General features: G+C 37.4%; 1 protein-coding gene across 5 annotated transcripts in view; it reads left to right on the top strand.

Moving 5' to 3' along the window:
• Window positions 1-19,775, top strand: part of LOC150040331 (histone demethylase UTY-like) — a 105,841-nt gene that overhangs the window by 32,164 nt on the left and 53,902 nt on the right. For 4 of the 5 annotated variants that reach the window (XM_090327358.1, XM_090327360.1, XM_090327357.1 and 1 more), the window contains 6 exons: window positions 2,313-2,347; window positions 6,075-6,168; window positions 8,840-8,966; window positions 14,316-14,414; window positions 15,235-15,454; window positions 15,994-16,128. In XM_090327358.1, coding sequence (XP_090183484.1) covers window positions 2,313-2,347; window positions 6,075-6,168; window positions 8,840-8,966; window positions 14,316-14,414; window positions 15,235-15,454; window positions 15,994-16,128 — 710 coding nt within the window. The remainder of the gene's footprint in view (window positions 1-2,312; window positions 2,348-6,074; window positions 6,169-8,839; window positions 8,967-14,315; window positions 14,415-15,234; window positions 15,455-15,993; window positions 16,129-19,775) is intronic. The other variant, XM_090327359.1, reaches the window with a different exon arrangement.

Below are 19,775 nucleotides of genomic sequence, written 5' to 3'. Positions count from 1 at the left end.
CTACTGCTAGGCTAAACTCGAAGGTCTGGATAGTTTTTTTTTAAGTTTTAAATCTAAAAATATTTTGAGATAAAACTTAATATCCTTCATGCTCATAGCTGTTAATTTCATTGCCATGCTGGGCATTTTTTTGTTGTTGTTATTAGACAATGTTAGCTGTCTTTTAAAAATTATATGACCCTAACTTACATGTTGAGAAAGGAAGACTTCAATCTCATGTAAATTCAGGGGTAGGAAAATGTATGTTACTATTGATTTTTCCCTTTATTTATTAAATAAGTAAAAATATGAAATATTTGGGGTCTAGTTTTATTCATTTTACTTTCTTAAAGCTATAATTCAGTTTTTCTTCAGTAATAAAATGAGGTGAAATTTTTATTAAGTGAATTTGAAATAGGAATAGCAAGGAAGAATATGGAAATGGAAAAAGAGACAAGAGCAGCTCTTAGGTATTTAGTTGTATTCACCATTGGTATTATAAATGAGTTTCAGTGTTACAGTTATTGAGTTGTTTCTATTCTGCCATAAGGGAATTGGACCTTAAGAAGAGCTGTAAGTGTAAGCCAAAATATTTGATAATTAGAATTTTTATTTTGCCAATTGCGGGGCTTGAACTCTGGGCCTGTGCACTGTCTCTGAGCTCTTCAGCTCAAGGCTCATGCTCTACTGCTCAAGCCACAGTTCTACTTCTGGTTTTCTGGGGTTCATTGGACATTAGAATCTCTCGAAATTTTGTCCGTGGATTGGTTTTGAACCACAGTCCTTAGATCTCAGCCTCCTGAGTAGCTAGGATTACGGGTGTGAGTTTTTTTTGCCTCCAGCTGGTCTTAGAATTTTTATGCTTTACAATATTAACTTTTTCCATATTTTTTATTGTAATTAATAGAAGGGTTACATTATATTCACCAGGTAGAAGGTACATTACTTCACAAATTGATACCCTTTCTCATGTTCAATATTAACTTTTAAGGTTGACTCTGTGTTGTGTGTATTTGTGTGTGTGAATACGTGGGTCTTGGGCACTGTTCTGTGGCTTATTTGCTTAAGGGCTTTACCACTTAACCACTCCACTTCTGGCTTTTTGGATAGTAAATTGGATTTCATTGCCCACACTAGCTTCAAAACATTATCCTCCTGTTTCAGCCTCTTGATTATCTACTATTACAAATGTGAGTGAACCAATAGCGTCCAACTTCATTTTTTCTTTAATTTGTCTTATTCAAAAGAACTAAATAAAATTCAGTTTTCTTGTGTTTGTTTTGCCAGTCCTAGGCCTTGAGTTCAGGGCCTGTGAACTATCCTTGGGCTTTCTCAAGGCTACACTTGAGCCACTCCACTACTTCAGGTTTTTTTCTAACTAGGCCAAACTCTTAACCAGTTCTCTCTCTCTCTCTCCTTTTCTTTTTTTTCTTTTTTTTTTTTTTTGCCAGTACTGGGCTTGAGCTCAGGGCCTGAGCACTGTCCTTGGACTTTCTCAAGGCTAGAGCTCTACCACTTGAGCCTCAGCACCACTTCCGGCTTTTTTTCTATATGTGGTACCGAGGAATCGAACCTGGGTCTTCATGCATGCTAGGCAAGCACTTTAACCAGTAGGCCAAACTACCGGCCCCTCTCTCTCCTTTTCTTTACTTTTCTTTTCTTTCTTTCTTTTTTTTTTTTTAGGAGATAACTATATAGCATTTCATATAAAGAAAAGACTATATCCAGAAATATGTATTATGCCAGGTGTCAGTGGCTCATACCTGTAGTCCTAGGTATATGGAGGCCAAGTTCTGAGGATCGCAGTTCAAGGCCAGCCCAGGCATAAAAGTTCCTGAGACAATTAGCTATCAGAAAACTGGAAGTGACATTGTGACTCAGGTAGGGGCTGTAGCCTACAGGAATTTAGGGATTGTGCCAGTCCCAGAGTCAGGACCCATGACCAACAATAACAAAAAAAGTATGTATTATTTACTAACTTTTTATAGTAAATATCAAGATAAATAATGTCAGGGATAGGATAGAAGCATGGCTCAGTGGCAGAGGGTCTGCCTAGGAAACACAAGAAGCTGATTTCAAATCTTCAGTATTTAAAAGAAACAAAAACATATAAGCTTATTGAAATTAATATACTTAAGTAGTTTGAGTTTTATTTAGTGATTAATAATGATTTTGTTAGTATGTTCATAAGCTGTATTTAACTAAAAATTGACACCTAAATCAAAAAGTATTTTATATATGAAGCATATTCTCATGTACTATTATACTTTTGCTAGTTTTACTTTAAATTTGGCTATATTGACACTGATTCTTCTTTTCTTGATCCATTACAGTTCAATTTCATATTGCCCACTTATATGAAACTCAAGTAAGTAATTTATACTTTTCTTTTTAAAAAAAAATATGAACAGGGCCGGGAGTTTGGCCTAGTGGTAGAGTGCCTGCCTAGCATGCATGAAGACCTGGGTTGGATTCCTTGGTATCACATGCATAGAAAAAAGCCAGAAGTGGTGCTGAGGCTCAAGTAGTAGCGCTCTAACCTTGAGAAAGTCCAAGGACAGTGCTCAGGCCATGAGCTCAAGCCCAGGACTGGCAAAAAAAAAAGATATTCCCTCTCTCCCTCCCTCTCTTCCTTCTTCCCTTCTTCCCTAGCTCCCTCCCTCCTTTCCTCCTTTCCTTCCTTTCTTTTTCTTTTTTTTTCTCTTTTTTTCCAGTCCTAGGCTTGAGCTCAGGGCCTGAGCACTGTCCTTGGACTTTCTCAAGGCCAGAGCTCTACCACTTGAGCCTCAGCACCTTTTCTGGCTTTTTTCTATGTATGTGGTACCGAGGAATCGAACTCGGGTCTTTGTGCATTCCAGGCAAGCACTCTATCACTAGGCCAAACTTCCCGGCCTCTTTCTTTCTTTCTTTCTTTCTTTCTTTCTTTCTTTCTTTCTTTCTTTCTTTCTTTCTTTCTTTCTTTCTTCCTTTTCCTCCCTCCCTCCCTTCCTCCTTCTCCCCCTCCCTCCCTCCCCCCTTCCTCTCTTCCTTCCTTCTTTCCTTCCTTCCTTTCTTCTTTCCTATTGCCAATCCTCAGGCTTGAGGTCAGGGCCTGGGCATTGTCCTTGAGCACCTTTGTTTTTGCTCTGTCTCTTGAGTCACAGGCCCACTTCTGGCTTTTTCTGGAATTGAACCCAGGGCTTTGTGCATGCTAAGGGAGCACTCTACCACTAAGCTATACTCCCAGCCCTAAGATACACTTTTCAGAGACATGCTTCACTTGGCATACATATTTCCTGCTAACTAGGCCCCATACTAATAGTCGGTTGTGTTATGGACTATTCAGTGGATTAACACATTCATTCAACCATCATGATATTTATACCTGCTTAATTCATTACATTGGCAACCAAGTCATTTTTCTATAAGGTCCTTGCACAGGTACAAAGTCACAGTGTTAGGGGACATTTAATATCTAAATCATAGTAGCATATGACAGAAATCTTCATTTTTGCCACACAGAATGTACAATGTGCTAGAAAGTTTCAGTTTTTAAATGAAATGAGCATGTCAGACAATTTTATTAATTTCATATTATTTTATTATCAGATAAATTTAGTGCTTTAAGAAATGTAAAGTTTTTGTTTGTTGACCAAATTAGAACACATAAAGAAGTTGGAGATTTTTTTTTTTTGCCAGTCCTAGGCTTGGGCTTAAGGCCTGAGCACTTTCCCTGGATTTTCTCAAGGCTAGGGTTCTACCACTTGAGCCATAGCACCACTTCTGGCTTTTTTCTATGTATATGGTACTGAGGAATCGAACCCGGGTCTTTGTGCAAGCACTTACCACTAGGCAAAACTCCTGGCCCGAGATTTTTTATTTAATATTTAAATATGTACCTGTGATAACTGAAGTAAAATATAGAAAAGAGCTGTAAGGTCTGTAGGTGGAAATTTATAGCATACTTGTAAGGAAATTGAAGTGTTTACATAAACTGAATGATATAATTGGTTGAGAGAATTAAATTCTATATATATATTGCAATTTAAGACTTTAGATTCAATAGCAAAGCAGTAAACACAGAAATAGGATAACATTCTGAGTAACTGACATTATTCCTCAGCAAGAACAGAGCTGCTATCATCACATTTCCTGTTTTAGAAGTATATTACAAGCCATGTGTTAATGTCTTTTACCTACAATCTTAGCTACTCAGGAGGTTCAGAGCTTCAGTTTGTGATCTGAAGGCAGTTTGAACAGGAAAGTCATGAAGCTCAATCTCTAATTAAAGTCATGAAGTTCAATCTCTATTTAACCATACAAAAGCAAAAATGGTTCAAGAGTAGAGTATTTTCCTCAAGCAAAAAAAGCTCAGAGCAGCACCCAGTCTTGATTTCAGGTCCAGTATCCCCATGTACATGTGCAAGTACAAACAAATGCACACAAATGCACACGAATGTATTACGAAAATATAATAAAAGCAAGTCTCAGTGGCTATGGCTATAATCCTGTCTATTCAGGAGACTGAGATCCGAGGATCATGGTTCAGTGTCAGCCTGGGCATGAAAGCTCATGAGATTCTGATGTCCAAAGAACTCCCAGAAAACCAGAAGTGGCACTGTGGTTAAAATGGTATAGCACAAGCTTTGAGCTGAAGCACTCAGGGACAGTGCCCAGGCCCTGAGTTCAAGGTTTCTTATTATCTTACACTATATGCAAATAAACCAAAATAAGTAATAAGTGAAGTGTGTATGTATGCGTGTGTACTGGGACCTTAACTCAAGCCCTAGGGTTTTCTCTTAGCTCTCTTAGTATAGCACCTAATTATCAAAGAAATGTAAATCGAAACCACCACAACTACTACCATTATTACAGAAAAGAACAACACAGTGTTGATGAGAGCAAGGGGAACTTTCCACAAGGGGTTAAAATATTAATTAGTACTGTAGAGACCAGTATGAACTATACTGAAACAACTAGAGAAAAATAACATTGAATTGAAACTCCTTAGTACAACTAATTAAATATAAGTTAAAAAATGCAATAAAGACAAAATAGTATACCAAACAAAATTGCTTTTCTTCTACTCTATATTTTTGCTTGTGATATTTGATTCATTTCATTTATTTATTGTATAACCAGTACTAAGAATGATTACTTCTAGCTATCAGTTTACCACTTCCATCTCTACTTCGAGCTTTTTTGATGATGAATTGGAAATAACAATCCAATAGACTAATTTTGCCTAAATTGCCTTTGAATTGAGATCCTTAGATCTCAGACTTCTGATTAAGCTAGGATTACAGTCATGAACCATCAGTGCCCAGCTGCCTTGTGCCCCTCCCCTCCTTTTCTTGAGCTCAGGGCCTAAACACTGTCCTTGGGCTTTATTAAGGCTAGAACTCTACCACTTGAGCCTCAACACCATTTCAGCTTTTTTCTATGTATGTGGAACTGAGGAATTGACTCAGTTCTTCATGCATGCTGGGCAAGCACTCTACCACTAGGCCATACTCCCAGCCCCAGTCTTATTTTATTTATTAGATGTAATTTAGATAATTTAATTTAAAATATTGCTATGCTCATTTAAAGTTTTTGACTTTCTTTTTAAAAGTCTTGTGCATTGAGGACCAGAAGTTTGCCCAAGTGATAGAGTGCCTAGCATGCATGAATTCCCAAGCTTGTTTCCTCGGTACCACATACACAGAAAAGGCCATAAGTGGGGCTGTGACTCAAGTGGAAGAGCTCTAGCTTTGAGAAAGGCCAAGGACAGTGCTCAGACCCTGAGCTCAAGCCCAGGAATGGGGGTGGAGGGGTTCTGCATTGATTCTGAGTTTTTAGGTAATGCAATCTACAGATAATTTTGATTATAGGAAGTTATATGTAAGTGATATACAAATATGTTATGTAGATTAAGGTGTCTTTGTAATTTTACAGTTACTTTGTATCCCATAAATACTGAGGAATGATCTATATTGTTTTAACTTCATTCTGCTACAATCCATAGAAAAGTAGAACTGAGTATAGCCATTTATTCAATGTTAAAGTCTGATACTCTATTTATTGATTTATAATCTTCAGCTTTTCTCTAAATATCTTTTTATTCTATTCCCTAGAGAAAATATCATTCTGCAAAAGAAGCCTATGAACAGCTTTTACAAAAAGAAAACCTTCCTGTACAAGTAAAAGCAACTATATTACAACAGTTAGGTACATAAATACTAAACTTATTATTTGTTAATTTATATCAGCAAGTAGTTTCTCCCTTTAGCTAAAAAGTTAGTTTTCATTTAGGAGTCTGATAAGGTAAAAATTCACATGGATATTTTAATTACATGTATTTCTGAACCTTCTTTCTCCCTTACTCCCACACCTTTTAGTTTTTTGGTCAGTTGTAGGGCTCGAACTTAGGGCATGTGTACTGGTCTAAGCATTTTTTGCTGAAGACTAGAGCTCTGTCTACCACTTTAAGCCACTTTTTGGTTTTCTAGTTAACTGGAGATAAGCATCTCACAAAGTTTTCTTTGGCTAGGCATGAATCAGCAATGTCAAACAGTCTTACTCTTGAGGATACAATTTAAATATATTAACTTAAACTATAACTAATATTCATTAAAAATCTTTTTTGAGTTAGCTTTGCACTTTAAACCTCAGATCTGAGCTTCTTGAATAGCTAAGATTAATATATGACACACAACCATTCATTACTTCTTAGAAATGTATTTCTTTTCCTTATTTTTCCCAGAGTTGGTATATTTGTACTTATATTTTATTCAGCATCCTTAAATACAGCTAGTGCTTTTAAATTTGCCAAATTATACCCTTATTCTAAATCAGGAGTAAGTTTAATTCATTTTAAAATGAAAACTTGATGACTTACATAGCAATCAGTAGCATGTGTATGCTTTCATGATAATATGATTGAAACATTAATTTTACCTGAAATCAAGAATATGTTTATTCTGTATTTTCTATATTTTCCCCAAGAAGCGCTGTTTGTTCTAGTAATGAAAGAGAGGGTATTACATACTTGAATTTAATAGCAAATAGTATTTTACTATGAGACAAGAATTTCATTTATTTGAATTAATTTGAGTTAATCTGTTAATTTAGTTAAGACATTGATTTAATTAATTAATATTTGGGTTAAGGTTTTTATTATTGTTTTGGCTTTCTTGCAGAATTTGTATTCTTTCTGATCAAATAGTTTCAAAGTGTTTGGCAAACTGATCATAAGAATGTCTCAATGTTATTTATAATTTCCCAGACAAAACACAGTTTTGCTTAAATAATATATTTGCTTATGTAATATATTTGCTCAGTTAAAATTTAATTTTTTCCCTCGTTGCTTAGTATTGCCCCATAATTAATCTTTTGCTTATATAGCTGTAAAATATAATTATTGGGGCCAGGAGTATGGCCTAGTGATAGTGTTTGCCTAGCATGCATGAAGTCTTGGGTTCAATTTCTTGGTACCACATACACAGAAAAAGCTGGTAGTGGTACTATGGCCCAAATGCACTAGTCTTGAAAAAGCCTAAAAATTTTCTCCCAGGCCCTAAGTTCAAACAATAGGAGGGGGGAAAAATGATATAAACACAGACACACACACACACACACACATTTTTTTTTTTTTTGCTAGTCTTGGCCTTGGGCTCAGGGCCTGCGCACTGTCCTTGGACTTTCTCAAGGCTAGAGCTCTACCACTTGAGCCTCAGCACCACTTCTAGCTTTTTTCCATGTATATGGTACTGAGGAATCGAACCCGGGTATTCGTGCATGCTAGGCAAGCACTCAGCCACTAGGCCAAACTCCCAGCCCCACACACATATTTAAGCAAGCATTGTGCCATTTGCTATATTCTTTGAACTTGCTTTTCACTTAGATGAGTTTTGTTTTTGGTTGGTTCATTAGTTAAATGCTGTTATATTTTGCATGTTTGTTTCAGTAACCTGGAACAATAATTATGTCTTAAAAGTTTTTTTATAGTTTAATATGTGTTAACATTTGGTCTATAAACTTACTCAAATTGCTAGGGAATTAATGTGATTAATAAATTGTTTCAAAAGTTTTCAATGGCCAGGACTTTGGCCTAGTGGTAGAGTACTCGCCTAGCATGCACAAAGACCTGGGTTTGATTCCTTGGTATCATATACATAGAAAAGCTGGAAGTGGTGCTGTGGCTCAAGTGGTAGAGCACTAGCCTTGAGGAAATCCCAAGGACAGTGCTCAGGTCCTGAGTACAGTCCCCAGAACTGGCAAAAAAAAAAAAAAAAACCAAAAGCTTTCCATGTTGGGGCCAGGAGTTTGGTTTAGCAGTAGAGTACTTGCCTAGCATGCTTAAAGACCCAGGTTCAATGCCTCAGTACCACATATACATAGAAAAAGCCAGAAATGGTGCTATGGCTCAAGTGGTACATCTCTAGTCTTGAGAAAGCCCAAGGACAGTGCTCAGGCCCTGAGTGCAAGGCCCAGGACTAGACCCCCACCCCCAAAAATTTCAATGTGTAGCAATATTATAAAAATTCTAATGTGTCATCCAAATGTATATTGTAACTTTTTGAAAAATTAGAATTATTAAAGGAAAATTTATAATTAAAACTTACGTCAAAATATGCCACAATATGTTCTGTCTATTAAAAATCTTTCCTAGTTTCTATATCTTGAGGAGGGGTATGAAACATATTTTCTTTGTTGAATTTTTTTTTCTTTTTTTTTTTTTGTTGAATTTTGAAACATTTTCTGTAATTACATTTTGCAATTTGGAAAATTTGGTTTGACAAATATATTAAATATGTTTTAGATTGATTCTTTTGTGATATACTTGCACCAAAAACTAATTGAATGATGGTATATACCAGTAACTTTTTTACAATTATAGGTTGGATGCATCATAATATGGATCCAATAGATGACAGAATTAGTAAGGAAAGATATGCTATTCAATATCTACAAAAATCATTGGAAGAAGATCCTACTTCTGGTCAATCTTGGTATTACCTTGGAAGGTAAGACTAGAGACTTAGCGCTGTCCCTGACCTCTTTAGCTCAAGGCTATCACTCTACCCTTGGGTCTGGGTGCCTGGCTTTGATGCTTAATTCTCAAATCTCAGCCTCCACAGTAGCTAGGATTACAGGCATGAGCCACTGTGCCTGGCAAAAAAACCTCATTGCAATGGCCTGTAAAGAGGTCAAGATTCTAAATGAATTGTTTAATGCAATACCTTAAAGATAGATGTATTCTTTTTTTTTTTTTTTAGTTTTGGTCAAAGTTGTTTATTTGTATATATGAAAATAGAGCATTGAAACATTAAATTATCATAAGTAGTGCTAAAGTAGACAAGGCTGATGGAGTACATTGCATGACTGTTAAGAAATGTTGCAATTAAAACTGTACAATGAATAGATGCAAACAAAAATCTTAAAACATAATTTGTAGTAATTTATTGCACTAATATTATGTATCCAAGAATTGATATTGGAGTATACAAATTTAAGATATACATATTCTTATGTCTTAAAGAATAAGAATTAAAGCATTTAATGCTCTTGTGAAGAGGCATTCATTTTCTTCACAAGTGCAGTTTGTATGCCAGGCTTTCTGTTCTTTTTTAACTAGGATTTACCACTGCTTTATAACCTGTGGTATCTGTTTGGGCAGATACCCAGTATCTGTTAGGATACTGAAAGACCAGCAGAGACCCGCACCCAAGGACGCACACAGGGACCACTGGATGCAATAGGCAAGAGGATTTTATTCGGGCATATATGCTCGGGCTTCTCAGGTACACGTGACCTCGAGATCCGTGAGGTTCGGGTCAGTGGCTGAGAGCCCCGATCTGTCTCGGGAGTGACTTTTTATACAGTCCTACAGTCCGTTACAACAGAGTCCGCGCTTTTACAGCCAATAAGTTTAAAGTATTACAACCAGGTCTGCACGCAGGCAGCCAATCCTTGTGAAACAAATTATACATTTTGACCAATTATCATTTAGATAGAGTACAATAGAGTGTACGTGCTGAGTTACACATCTCCGGCCCCTGGTATGGGAAAACAACCGTAATTTAGTTAACACATGTTGTTTATTCTTTTCAAGGCGGGCCAGGATGCTAGTTAGCTGCAGGATTTAGATAACAGGCCATGGGCAGTTGCCCTTTGCCCTAATCCCAGGTCTCGAGGAGGTGGAGGGGTCTTCCAAGCAACCTCCCAGGGAAAGTGTTACATGGCGGGGTTTAAACAATTTGTACAGAGGCCAGAAACAGCTTGGTCAGGCACAGAAGTCTGCTCCTTAACTATATGGGCTAGCAGGGTCTTTACACTGAGTAGCACATTCCAATGGGACCGGGTCCTGGGGAAAATGACCCTTGTCCTGTTATAGAATTAGCTCCTTTCAAGGCCTGGATGGTGCTACTGCTGGCTAGTTGTCGACTACAGATAGCAGGACGTTACAGATAACAGAACAAGCAGGACATGGGCTAAGCTTGTAAAAACTACTACCATGGGGAAGGGGTAGGGTCGGGTTTTACACAAGTTCCTGCCCAGTTATGAGAGATACAGGTATTAGTAAGGCGCTTACAAACTATTAAAAAGCGCCCTCATTCTGAAGCAGCAACCGTCTTGTTGTCCATTAAGCTGCCCAGGGTATGGAGATGAAAAATAACTACCCCCAGACCCAAAACCATTCCCCATCAGTAAGCAGAATAAAAATCTCCAAGGACCCAGAGGCTGCACAAACAGGAACTTCTGAGCCCTAGTCAGCCATTGTTCACACAGATGTCCATAAGCTCCAGGAACCAACCTATTTGATGTCAAAATTAGACTGCACATATAGCATTGTATAGCATTAGTTCCCAAACCATAAAACTACTCTCTGACAGTTGAATGGGACCCGGAGTCTTAGAACTTCCCGTTGGTTTCCACCAGCCTGGGAACCAGCCTGGGAAGCTCCCCAATCCCCATCTTATCTCATCCGACCACATGATGGGTGTAAATCTGTGACATTTGCCTTTGAGGAGACTATGTAAACCCTGACTGTCAGCTTCTCCCCCGCACCTCCCAGCATCACTGCTTTGAGGTGTGAGTGAACAAGTTGCTTGCCGGCTCCCTTAATCTATGGCCAACTTGCCACCATTCCTTAGTTAGCAAAAGCATGAGTTAAACTTTAAGATGACAGCACTATGGTTCTGACCTGGGGTCTTTCAATACTACCTATATTTTTCAGTCTTTGGCTTCTAAGCTTGCTTCTCAAATCTTGTTCTGCTACTCCCTATTGGATTCTATCTCCTGAACTTATTTTAATAGTGCCGCAAAGTTAAACTATATTAAAGAATTTTAATATCAGAGAGCAACTTGCATTACTTATTCTGTTTATAGATGTGAAAACTAAATCTAAAAAAATAAAAATGTTTTTCTAAGGTAACTTAGTTACTGTTAGATGAAGCTTTAATTTACTATGTATATCACATTACATGAAATTATCCTATAGGAACCTATGTAAGTTATGTCCTAGGTAATATATTTAGTCATTGAAATCTGACTTTTGTGCTTGGCCTATTCTGAGATGAATCTCAAAACCATAAATTTTTTAGGAGGAAAGAAACATGATGCCGGGTGCCAATAGCTCACACCTATAATCCTAGGTCCTCAGGAGGCTGAGACCTGAGGATTAAGATTCACAGCTAGCTGGACATGGAAACCTTTGAGACTAAATATTCAGTAACCACTAGAAAACTTGAAGTGGCATTGAGTGGTAGCCTAGAGTGACAAGAGCTTAGGGTTAGTGAGCAGACCCAGAGTTTAGGCCCCATAATCTACCACAAAATAAAAAAATAAAAAGGAAAGAGAGAAGGAGAGAAAAGAAAAACATGAATGCAACTTGAAATTCATTGTCTAGGTGTGTAGGAGAAGGTGGGGTTTAATTAGGACAAAGACATTTACGAAGTAATTATGAAAGAAAGCTTCAGGCTATTGGTGTTTGAGGTACCTTGCAAGCTATAATTTTAATGTGGTAGTAAGTATATAAAGCATAATTTGAGTGCAAACCTGAGAATCATGGTTCATATCTAAAAATATGTGTATATGCATGTGTATTTATATACATGTGCATACACAAATATTATGTTTTTTGTCTGTCTCTCCCTCTCTATGTATGCATGCCAGTCCTGGAGTTTGAACCTAGGCCTTGAGCTCCTTTTAGCACAAGGATAACATTCTACTACTTGAGCCATATCTTTACTTCTGGACGTTTCTATGTTTAATTAGAGATAAGGATTGTTGGGGCCTGATCTCCATCTCTGAGGCCTGATTCTGGCTCAGTATCCATTGAAGGGCTTTGGCCAGAGCCATCCAATTGGCCGCAATACATGGTTGATGAGCAAGGCCTTGGAGGACTGTTTCTGTCCAAGAAGCATTAGGGCCAACTTCTAAGACAGCCTTTTCAAGTTCCTTAAGGTCGCCAGGCTCCCAGGGATACCCAGCTGTAGGGGGGTACCGTCCGGGTCAATATTAACCGGGAATAGCTGGCAGGGCCAGGTGGTGGATGGAGCCCTAGCGCCATGGGGGTTGGGAAACTAGCAGGGCAGCCCAGGCCCAGACCCTCCAGTGAGATTGCTGAGGCCTCAGGGTCTGGGTATGATGGGGGAGGATCAGAGATGGCTCCATGGAACTTGGCCTTTCCATGAGAGATTAGCATCTCTGTAGGGAGTAAAGGAGGCATCTGGCCTCTCTTTGTCAACTACGTCCCCAGGGGACTCAGCCCTCTGCTTGGAATGCCCAGGAGAAAAGCTAGTCTTTAGAGCATACAAGACTGGATAAACTCCTAGTGGAAGAATCTTGCCTTGATTGATCTGGGCTTTTCTGATTAGATGCTCAATTTTGTCCCAAGTATTCCAGTCTAGCAAGTTGCTAGTTGGCAGCCATGGGGCGATTTTAACTAAAGTATTCCAAACTTTAGATGTCTGTGTAGCTAAAATCTCTAACCTTCTGCTTTTAAGGAAGATCTTAAGAGGATCAAGGGAAGGGTCATTCTTAGAAAGGATCTTTCCCATATTTTATGGGAGTATACTTACCTGCTAGTCGGCCGTGAGTTCTCCAGCACATGGAGCCCTCACACGGGTGGCAAAGTTTCCTCACACAGGGCACCAGCTGTTGATTCTCTGGGGAGCAGCTCAGGAATGGGGAGGGACACACAGGGCCAGCCTGAGGTCCCCCAGAGCCTAGTGAGATGGTAAGTATTGATGACCCAGCCCTCCCTCAACTACCGGGGAAGGAAAAACCACACTGAGGCAGGAGCTGTGTCAGCTATGAAAGCACATCAGATTTCTCGCTGATCTCTGCTGCTGCTCTTTATTGCGTCAGACAATTAGTTATATACTGTTGAGGTAAGAGAAGGTGGGAACTGGGAAGCTAGCCAATAGGAAGAGGGCCACCGTGCTACCACTCAGGGTCTGGGGGGGACTTTCAGGTAGTGGGCAGTACCAGTGCAGGGAAGCCTACCCTGCTGAGAGACCTGTAACTGCGGGGGGCTCAGTGAAGTCATGTACACAGAGATGCCTTAAGAGGTGCAAGGAGCGAGTGTCTGGCCAAAGTCCTTCAATGACTGGTGAGCCAGAATCAGGCCTCAGAGATGGACATCAGGCCCCAACAAAGGATCTCACACATTTTCCTGCCTTCAACTGGTGATCCTCAGATCTCAGCTTCCAGACTAGGGAAGGATTATAGGTGTGAGCAACAGGAATCAGGATTGGAATTTCCAATTCACATATCTCTCCCTCCCTCAATCCTTGCTACCCCCTCATGGGGCTTCCGTTGTAGCCCTGGGCATGGTCTATGAGTTCTTCAGCTCAAGAGTACCACCCTACTCTTGAGCTCCACTTCCACTTCCCATTTTCTAATTGTTAGTAGGATATTCTTACCTCATCAACGTTAGTGCCCTAGCTGGCTTTGAACCATGATCCTTAGTCCTCAGATCACGGCCTCCTGGGCATCTAGTAATATAAACATGAGCTACTAGGTGTCTTTTATTCTTTTTATTCTGTTTTCTTTGGTACAGAGAATTTGAGTTCAAATTATGAAATGAGATTTGTAAATTTAACTTGTAAAATGATAGCAGTGATGAGATTTTTTGCTGTAGAAATTCATGAGTTCATTAAAAAATGTGATGACATGTACAAGATAATTCCTTTAACTGCCATGTATTAGAGTTATGTACTAATCCACATAAAAGTAAAATATGACACATGTATAATGTACACCGTAATTTCGTTACCTCTGTCCCTTGATGATATGAGTCAAGTAGTAGAGTGTGATTATTTTGGCAAGTATAATTTTATTTATTCATGTATATTTTTCCTTTGTAGGTGTTATTCAAGTATTGGGAAAGTTCAGGATGCCTTTGTATCTTACAGGCAATCCATTGATAAATCAGAAGCAAGTGCAGACACCTGGTGTTCAATAGGGTAAGGTTGTTTACATAAAAGTAATTACTATTATTGTTTTTAATGGACCAATTCTGGAGCATGACCTCAGGACCTGGGTCCTATCCTTGTCATTTCCACTTAAAGCTATGGCTTTACACTTGGGCTTTACACTTGGTTTATTTTGGCCATTTGGTAGTTAACTGGAGATAAGGATTTTATAGATTTTCCTTCCTTGGCTGGTTTTGAATCTGATATTCAGATCTCAGTCTCTTGAGTAAGTTAATATTAGAGACTGAGGGCTGGGAGATTGGCATAGTGATAGAGAGCTTGCCTAGCATGCATGAAGACCCAGGTTTGATTCCTCATTACACATACATAGAAAAAGCCAGAAGTGGGCTGGGAGTTTGGCTTAGTGATAGAGTGCCTGCCTAGCATGCACGAAGACCCGAGTTCGATTCCTCGGTACCACATATACATAGAAAAAGCCAAAAATGGTGTGCTGAGGCTCAAGTGGTAGAGCTCTAGCCTTGAGAAAGCTCAAGGACAGTGCTCAGGCCCTGAGTTCAAGGCCCAGTATTAGCAAAAAAACAAAATTTAAAAAAAAAAGAAAAAGAAAGAAAGAAAAAGCCAGAAGTGGTGCTGTGGCACAAGTGGCAGAATGCTAGCATTAAGCAAAATGTATCCCAAGGACAGTGTCTAGGCCCTGAGGTCAAGCCCAGGACTGGCGAAAAAAAAAAAAAAGAGAGACCTGAGCCACACTAATCTCATTTAATTGATGCCCTGGATCATTGAAAAATTCTTTGCAGTTACTATAAAACTAAATAATTTTGGAATATTTACTCATTATTTCATTTTCTAGAGTCCTCTATCAACAGCAAAATCAGCCTATGGATGCCTTACAGGCTTATATTTGTGCTGTACAGTTGGACCATGGACATGCAGTGGCCTGGATGGACCTAGGCACCCTCTACGAATCTTGCAGCCAACCTCGAGATGCTATTAAGTGCTACTTAAATGCAACTAGAAGCAAAAGTTGTAGTAATACTTCTACACTTGCTGCAAGAATTAAGCTTTTACAGGTAAGATTTTTAAGTAATACATTTAAAAAGACACAGATTTCCCCTTAGAAAAAATGGCAGGACAAGTAGAAACCTTGTGTATTGTTTTAATGTTAGCTTGTTTACAAACTCTAATAATTTTATATTTTACTTTTCATTTTAAGTGACATGAGGTATTTGAAGTACATTCTTCCTACATTTATTTTGTTGATGCACATTAATTTACATGTTCTACATTAATGTGTGTGAACATCATTATGTGTGTGGTATATACTTTCAAGTTGTCATAGTATTCCAGAGAAAAGAACACAACACTTTTTTTCACTTGAATTTTCATAAGAAGCATATATGAGAACTCTGTAAACCAGAGCATTGCTTTGTTCTGGTTCTCTCAAGTTTTATTCTAGATGATCTCTTTGTACTTAGCATCTCTCTAAACTTCCAGATTTAGAATAATATTCTTATTAAAATTAAATATTTGTAACTTAAACGAAGATTTAGTGACATGCTCTTAATAAATAGGCTTGTGTTAAATTTGCTTTTTACATAATTTTTCCTAGGCTCAGTTCTGTAACCTTCCACAAAGTAGTCTACAGAGTAAAACTAAATTACTTCCTAGTATTGAGGAGGCATGGAGCCTACCAATCCCCGCAGAGCTTACCTCCAGGCAGGGTGCCATGAATACAACACAGCAGGTGAGAAGTTGGGTTATCTTCTGTAGGTGCCCAGCTTTAAGGTTGTTTTTTTTTTTTTGAAATAGTAATCAAATTGTATTTAACCAGATGTGGAATTAGCTTCTTTAATTAAATTTTTTAATTAAAAAATAAGAAATACCTTAAAAATATTTCCTAGGGATATTAGATCAAAATGAAACTCCTTTTTTCATGAAAAGATTCTTTGCTATCAATTACACATTTTAACATATCTCATGGGAAACATTGGTTAAGGGTTTGCTCATCAGACACTATGAACTTGAAAAAAAGGTGCATACACCGGGTACAGTGGCTCACATTTGTAATCCTAGCTACTGAGGAGACTGAGATCTGAGGAACAAGGTTCAAAGTTCAAAGCCACCAACATTACAGACCCTGAGACTCTTTATCTCCAATTAACCACTGGAAAAGCAAAAGTGGCACAATGACTGAAGGGTAAGGTGGTAGCCTTGAGCTTTAGAGCTCAGGGACAGTGCCCAGGCCCAAAGTTCAAGCTCCACAAGCAACAAAAAAAAAAAAAAAAAAAAAGTACACATTTCTTCACTGGTAATTTACTTGATTTTCATTTTCACTGGATTTTTGAAAGTTCATGGCTACAGCATTTTGTAATTTGAAAATTAAAAATATAGGTGGATATATATGAGTTAAAAATATATAGAACCTATAGAACTATAATTTTGTTTTACTTCTGAGACTTATGCAGCTCATTATAATTCAGTTAATCACCAGTTTCACAGCACAGTTTGTTTAGTAGAAGGCTCATTCATTTCATGTGTACATAAACATATATTACAAATGTTTTGAAAATGAAAGTGAAATTTTAGCGCATTAGAAATTATTACTGTTCTGCCTTTTAAATCAGTGCACATTAAAAAATTAAGTAGTATTTGTTATGTGTAACATTAGCATTATTTTATGTATAGGCAGTAGGGAAAAGTTTATAATTTTATTAATTTCACAATTTTAACCTTTTTTATTGTAATTAATAGAAGGGTTACATTGTATTTGCCAGATTTAACCTATTTTTTAAAAATTCTTCCAATCAGGAAATAAACTGATTATTGGGAATATTGGACAGCCATTCAAGTTCTTTGAGACATGTCTTAACAGTGCCCTTTTCCCATAAGTTTGCATATTTTTTCAAAACATTTGAAAATTTATTGTGCATTGTAGACTATAGTTAAGAGACTTTTAGTAATAAACTCTACAAGTTTGCAAATATTTCCTTTACTAATCTTTTGGTATTATACTAAACACTAAACTTAAGTGTTAAATTTCATATATAATCCTAATTTTAAACGGGAGTTTTCTCAGAATGGTTCTGATTCCTGGGATAGTGGACAAACTGTTTCATATAGTCCTGTAGAACAATAAATTTATACACAGTGTTGGACACCACAAAAATTACAGGTATGAAGCATTGCTATGACATGATTTCTAAGCAGAAGTAAAAGTTATTCAGTTTAATATTTATGTAGGTAAAGTAAGCCAAAATCAGAGTTATATTCTATTTTAGTAGTTCTATAGAAAAATGTTAAGAAAATAGAATAAAAATATTAAGGCAATAGATATGAAAGTGTATGGGACTCTCATTCCAAATAACCACTGAAAAACGAAGTGGAGCTACAGATTAAAGTGGTAGAACACTAGTCTTAAGCAAAATACCTTTGGGGTAGCACCCAGGCCTTGACTTTCAATTGATATAAATGAATACAATATGTTAAGGATATTTTCCCTTGCTAATTATTACTTTTTTATTTTTAGGTAGCCATATAATGTTTCAGTTGTAGTTTTTTTTTGAATCAAAAATTACAATTTTATTCTTTTTTGATATTAGACTAGAATATCACGTAACAATGCCAATCTACCATCATATTTCAACAAGAAAAATAGTTACCTGAAAGAAACATGTAAACAAATGTTACAATGTTGTTTTGATAATAATGATCACTATTTAATAATTATAGTTTATTAAATATACTATGTTCTTGGCATAATAATTTTCTGTATGCAAATATGTATTTTTTATTGTTTATTTCCCGTACAAGCTCTTCCAGTCAGTCCTGGCTACATATTAATGTGCTAAAAGTAGCTGCAGAAAAGATGCACATTGTTAATATTCTCTTTCCCTTCCATAGTTTCCTTGTATGTAAAATTTTGAAAACCATAGTACCTACCAAGTTATAGGTATTTAGTATAATAATCCATGTAAATCCTCTAAACAACATTCAAGAGATAATAAAGAGTGCAGTATATGTTATTTATTAGTGCTGCTACACACTTACTGCTCAATTTTACAACGGTATTTAACACACTTCACCATTCCCTTCTTTTTATTTGCCTTTCCTAGCATCATATTCTTCCTGGTTTCCTGGTTTTCTTTGCTGATTCTTTCTCTTGTCAGTCATGCAAATGTTGGAGACTTAAAGGGTTTTAAGGGTACATTTTTATTTAAAGATGCTTTTGCATATATTACTACAAATTGTGATTTTCTGCCTTTTTTAATTAAAAAATTTATTAATATTGATTTTTACATCATATTTCAAATAACATGTTTAACAAACAAGTATTCAAGAAGGGAATCTCTATATACAATCACCCTTTAAAAATTTTTTTTTTATTGCATTCTTGGGGCTTGAACTCAGGGCTTGAACTCACTGACCTTGAGCTTTCTCAATGTTTAGTGCGCTACCACTTGAGCCACAGCACACTTCCAACCTTTTCTGTGTATGTGGTACCAAGAAATAGAATGCAGACTTTGTGCATGCTGGGCAAGCACTCTACCACTAGGCTACACACCTTGCTCTCTACTTTTTTTTTTTGTCAGTTGTGGGGCTTGAACTCTGCACCTGGATCTTGTCCCTGAGCAATTCAGCTTAAGGCTGAATTGAGCAATAGTACCACTTGTGGTTTTCTGGCGGTTAATTAGAAATAAGAGTCTCATGGACTTTGGTGCCCAGGATGACTTAGAACCATGATCTTCAGTTCTCAGTCTCTTGAGTAACTAGACAGGTGTGAGCCACAGCCACCCCCATGTGTTTTAAAGTCACACATTCATTTTTATTTTTATTTTTTTTCCTATTAGTTGTCAGGCTTGAACTCTGGCGTGGACACAGTCCCTGAGCTAGTGTTCTACCACTTTGATCACAGCACTACTTCTTGGTTTTCTGGTGGTTAATTGGAAGCAAGAGTCTCATGGACCTTCTTGCAAACACACATTCTTTAAATAACTTTCTCTTTGAAATTTGATTTCCTTTAAAATATTTTCCTAAAAATAATAAAGTTGTCTTCCCTCCTCACCTCCAGAATGATTGATTAGGTTTTACTACCATACTTCAGTCTCCATTAAGTATTAACTGTTGGGTAGAAATCAATGGGTGCTTCTGTTTGTTTGGTTATTTTTGACTATAATTATTATTATTATTATTTGTCAGTCATAGGGATTAAACTCAGGGTCTGGTTGCTGTCCCTGATGTCTTTGCTCAATGCTAGCACCCTACCTCTGTGAGCCATAGCACCACTTCTGATTTTCTGGTGGTTAATTGGAGACACACATCTCATGGAGTTTCTTGCCGAGGCTGGCTTCAAACCACAATCCTCAGATCTCAAACGTTCAACTAGTTAGCGTT

Source organism: Megascapheus bottae, chromosome Y (assembly GCF_031878675.1).
Source record: "Megascapheus bottae isolate mThoBot1 chromosome Y, mThoBot2.hap1, whole genome shotgun sequence".
Lineage (NCBI taxonomy): Eukaryota > Metazoa > Chordata > Mammalia > Rodentia > Geomyidae > Megascapheus > Megascapheus bottae.
Note: the sequence above shows the minus strand (reverse complement) of the source record. Positions and strands in the feature narration are given on the sequence as shown.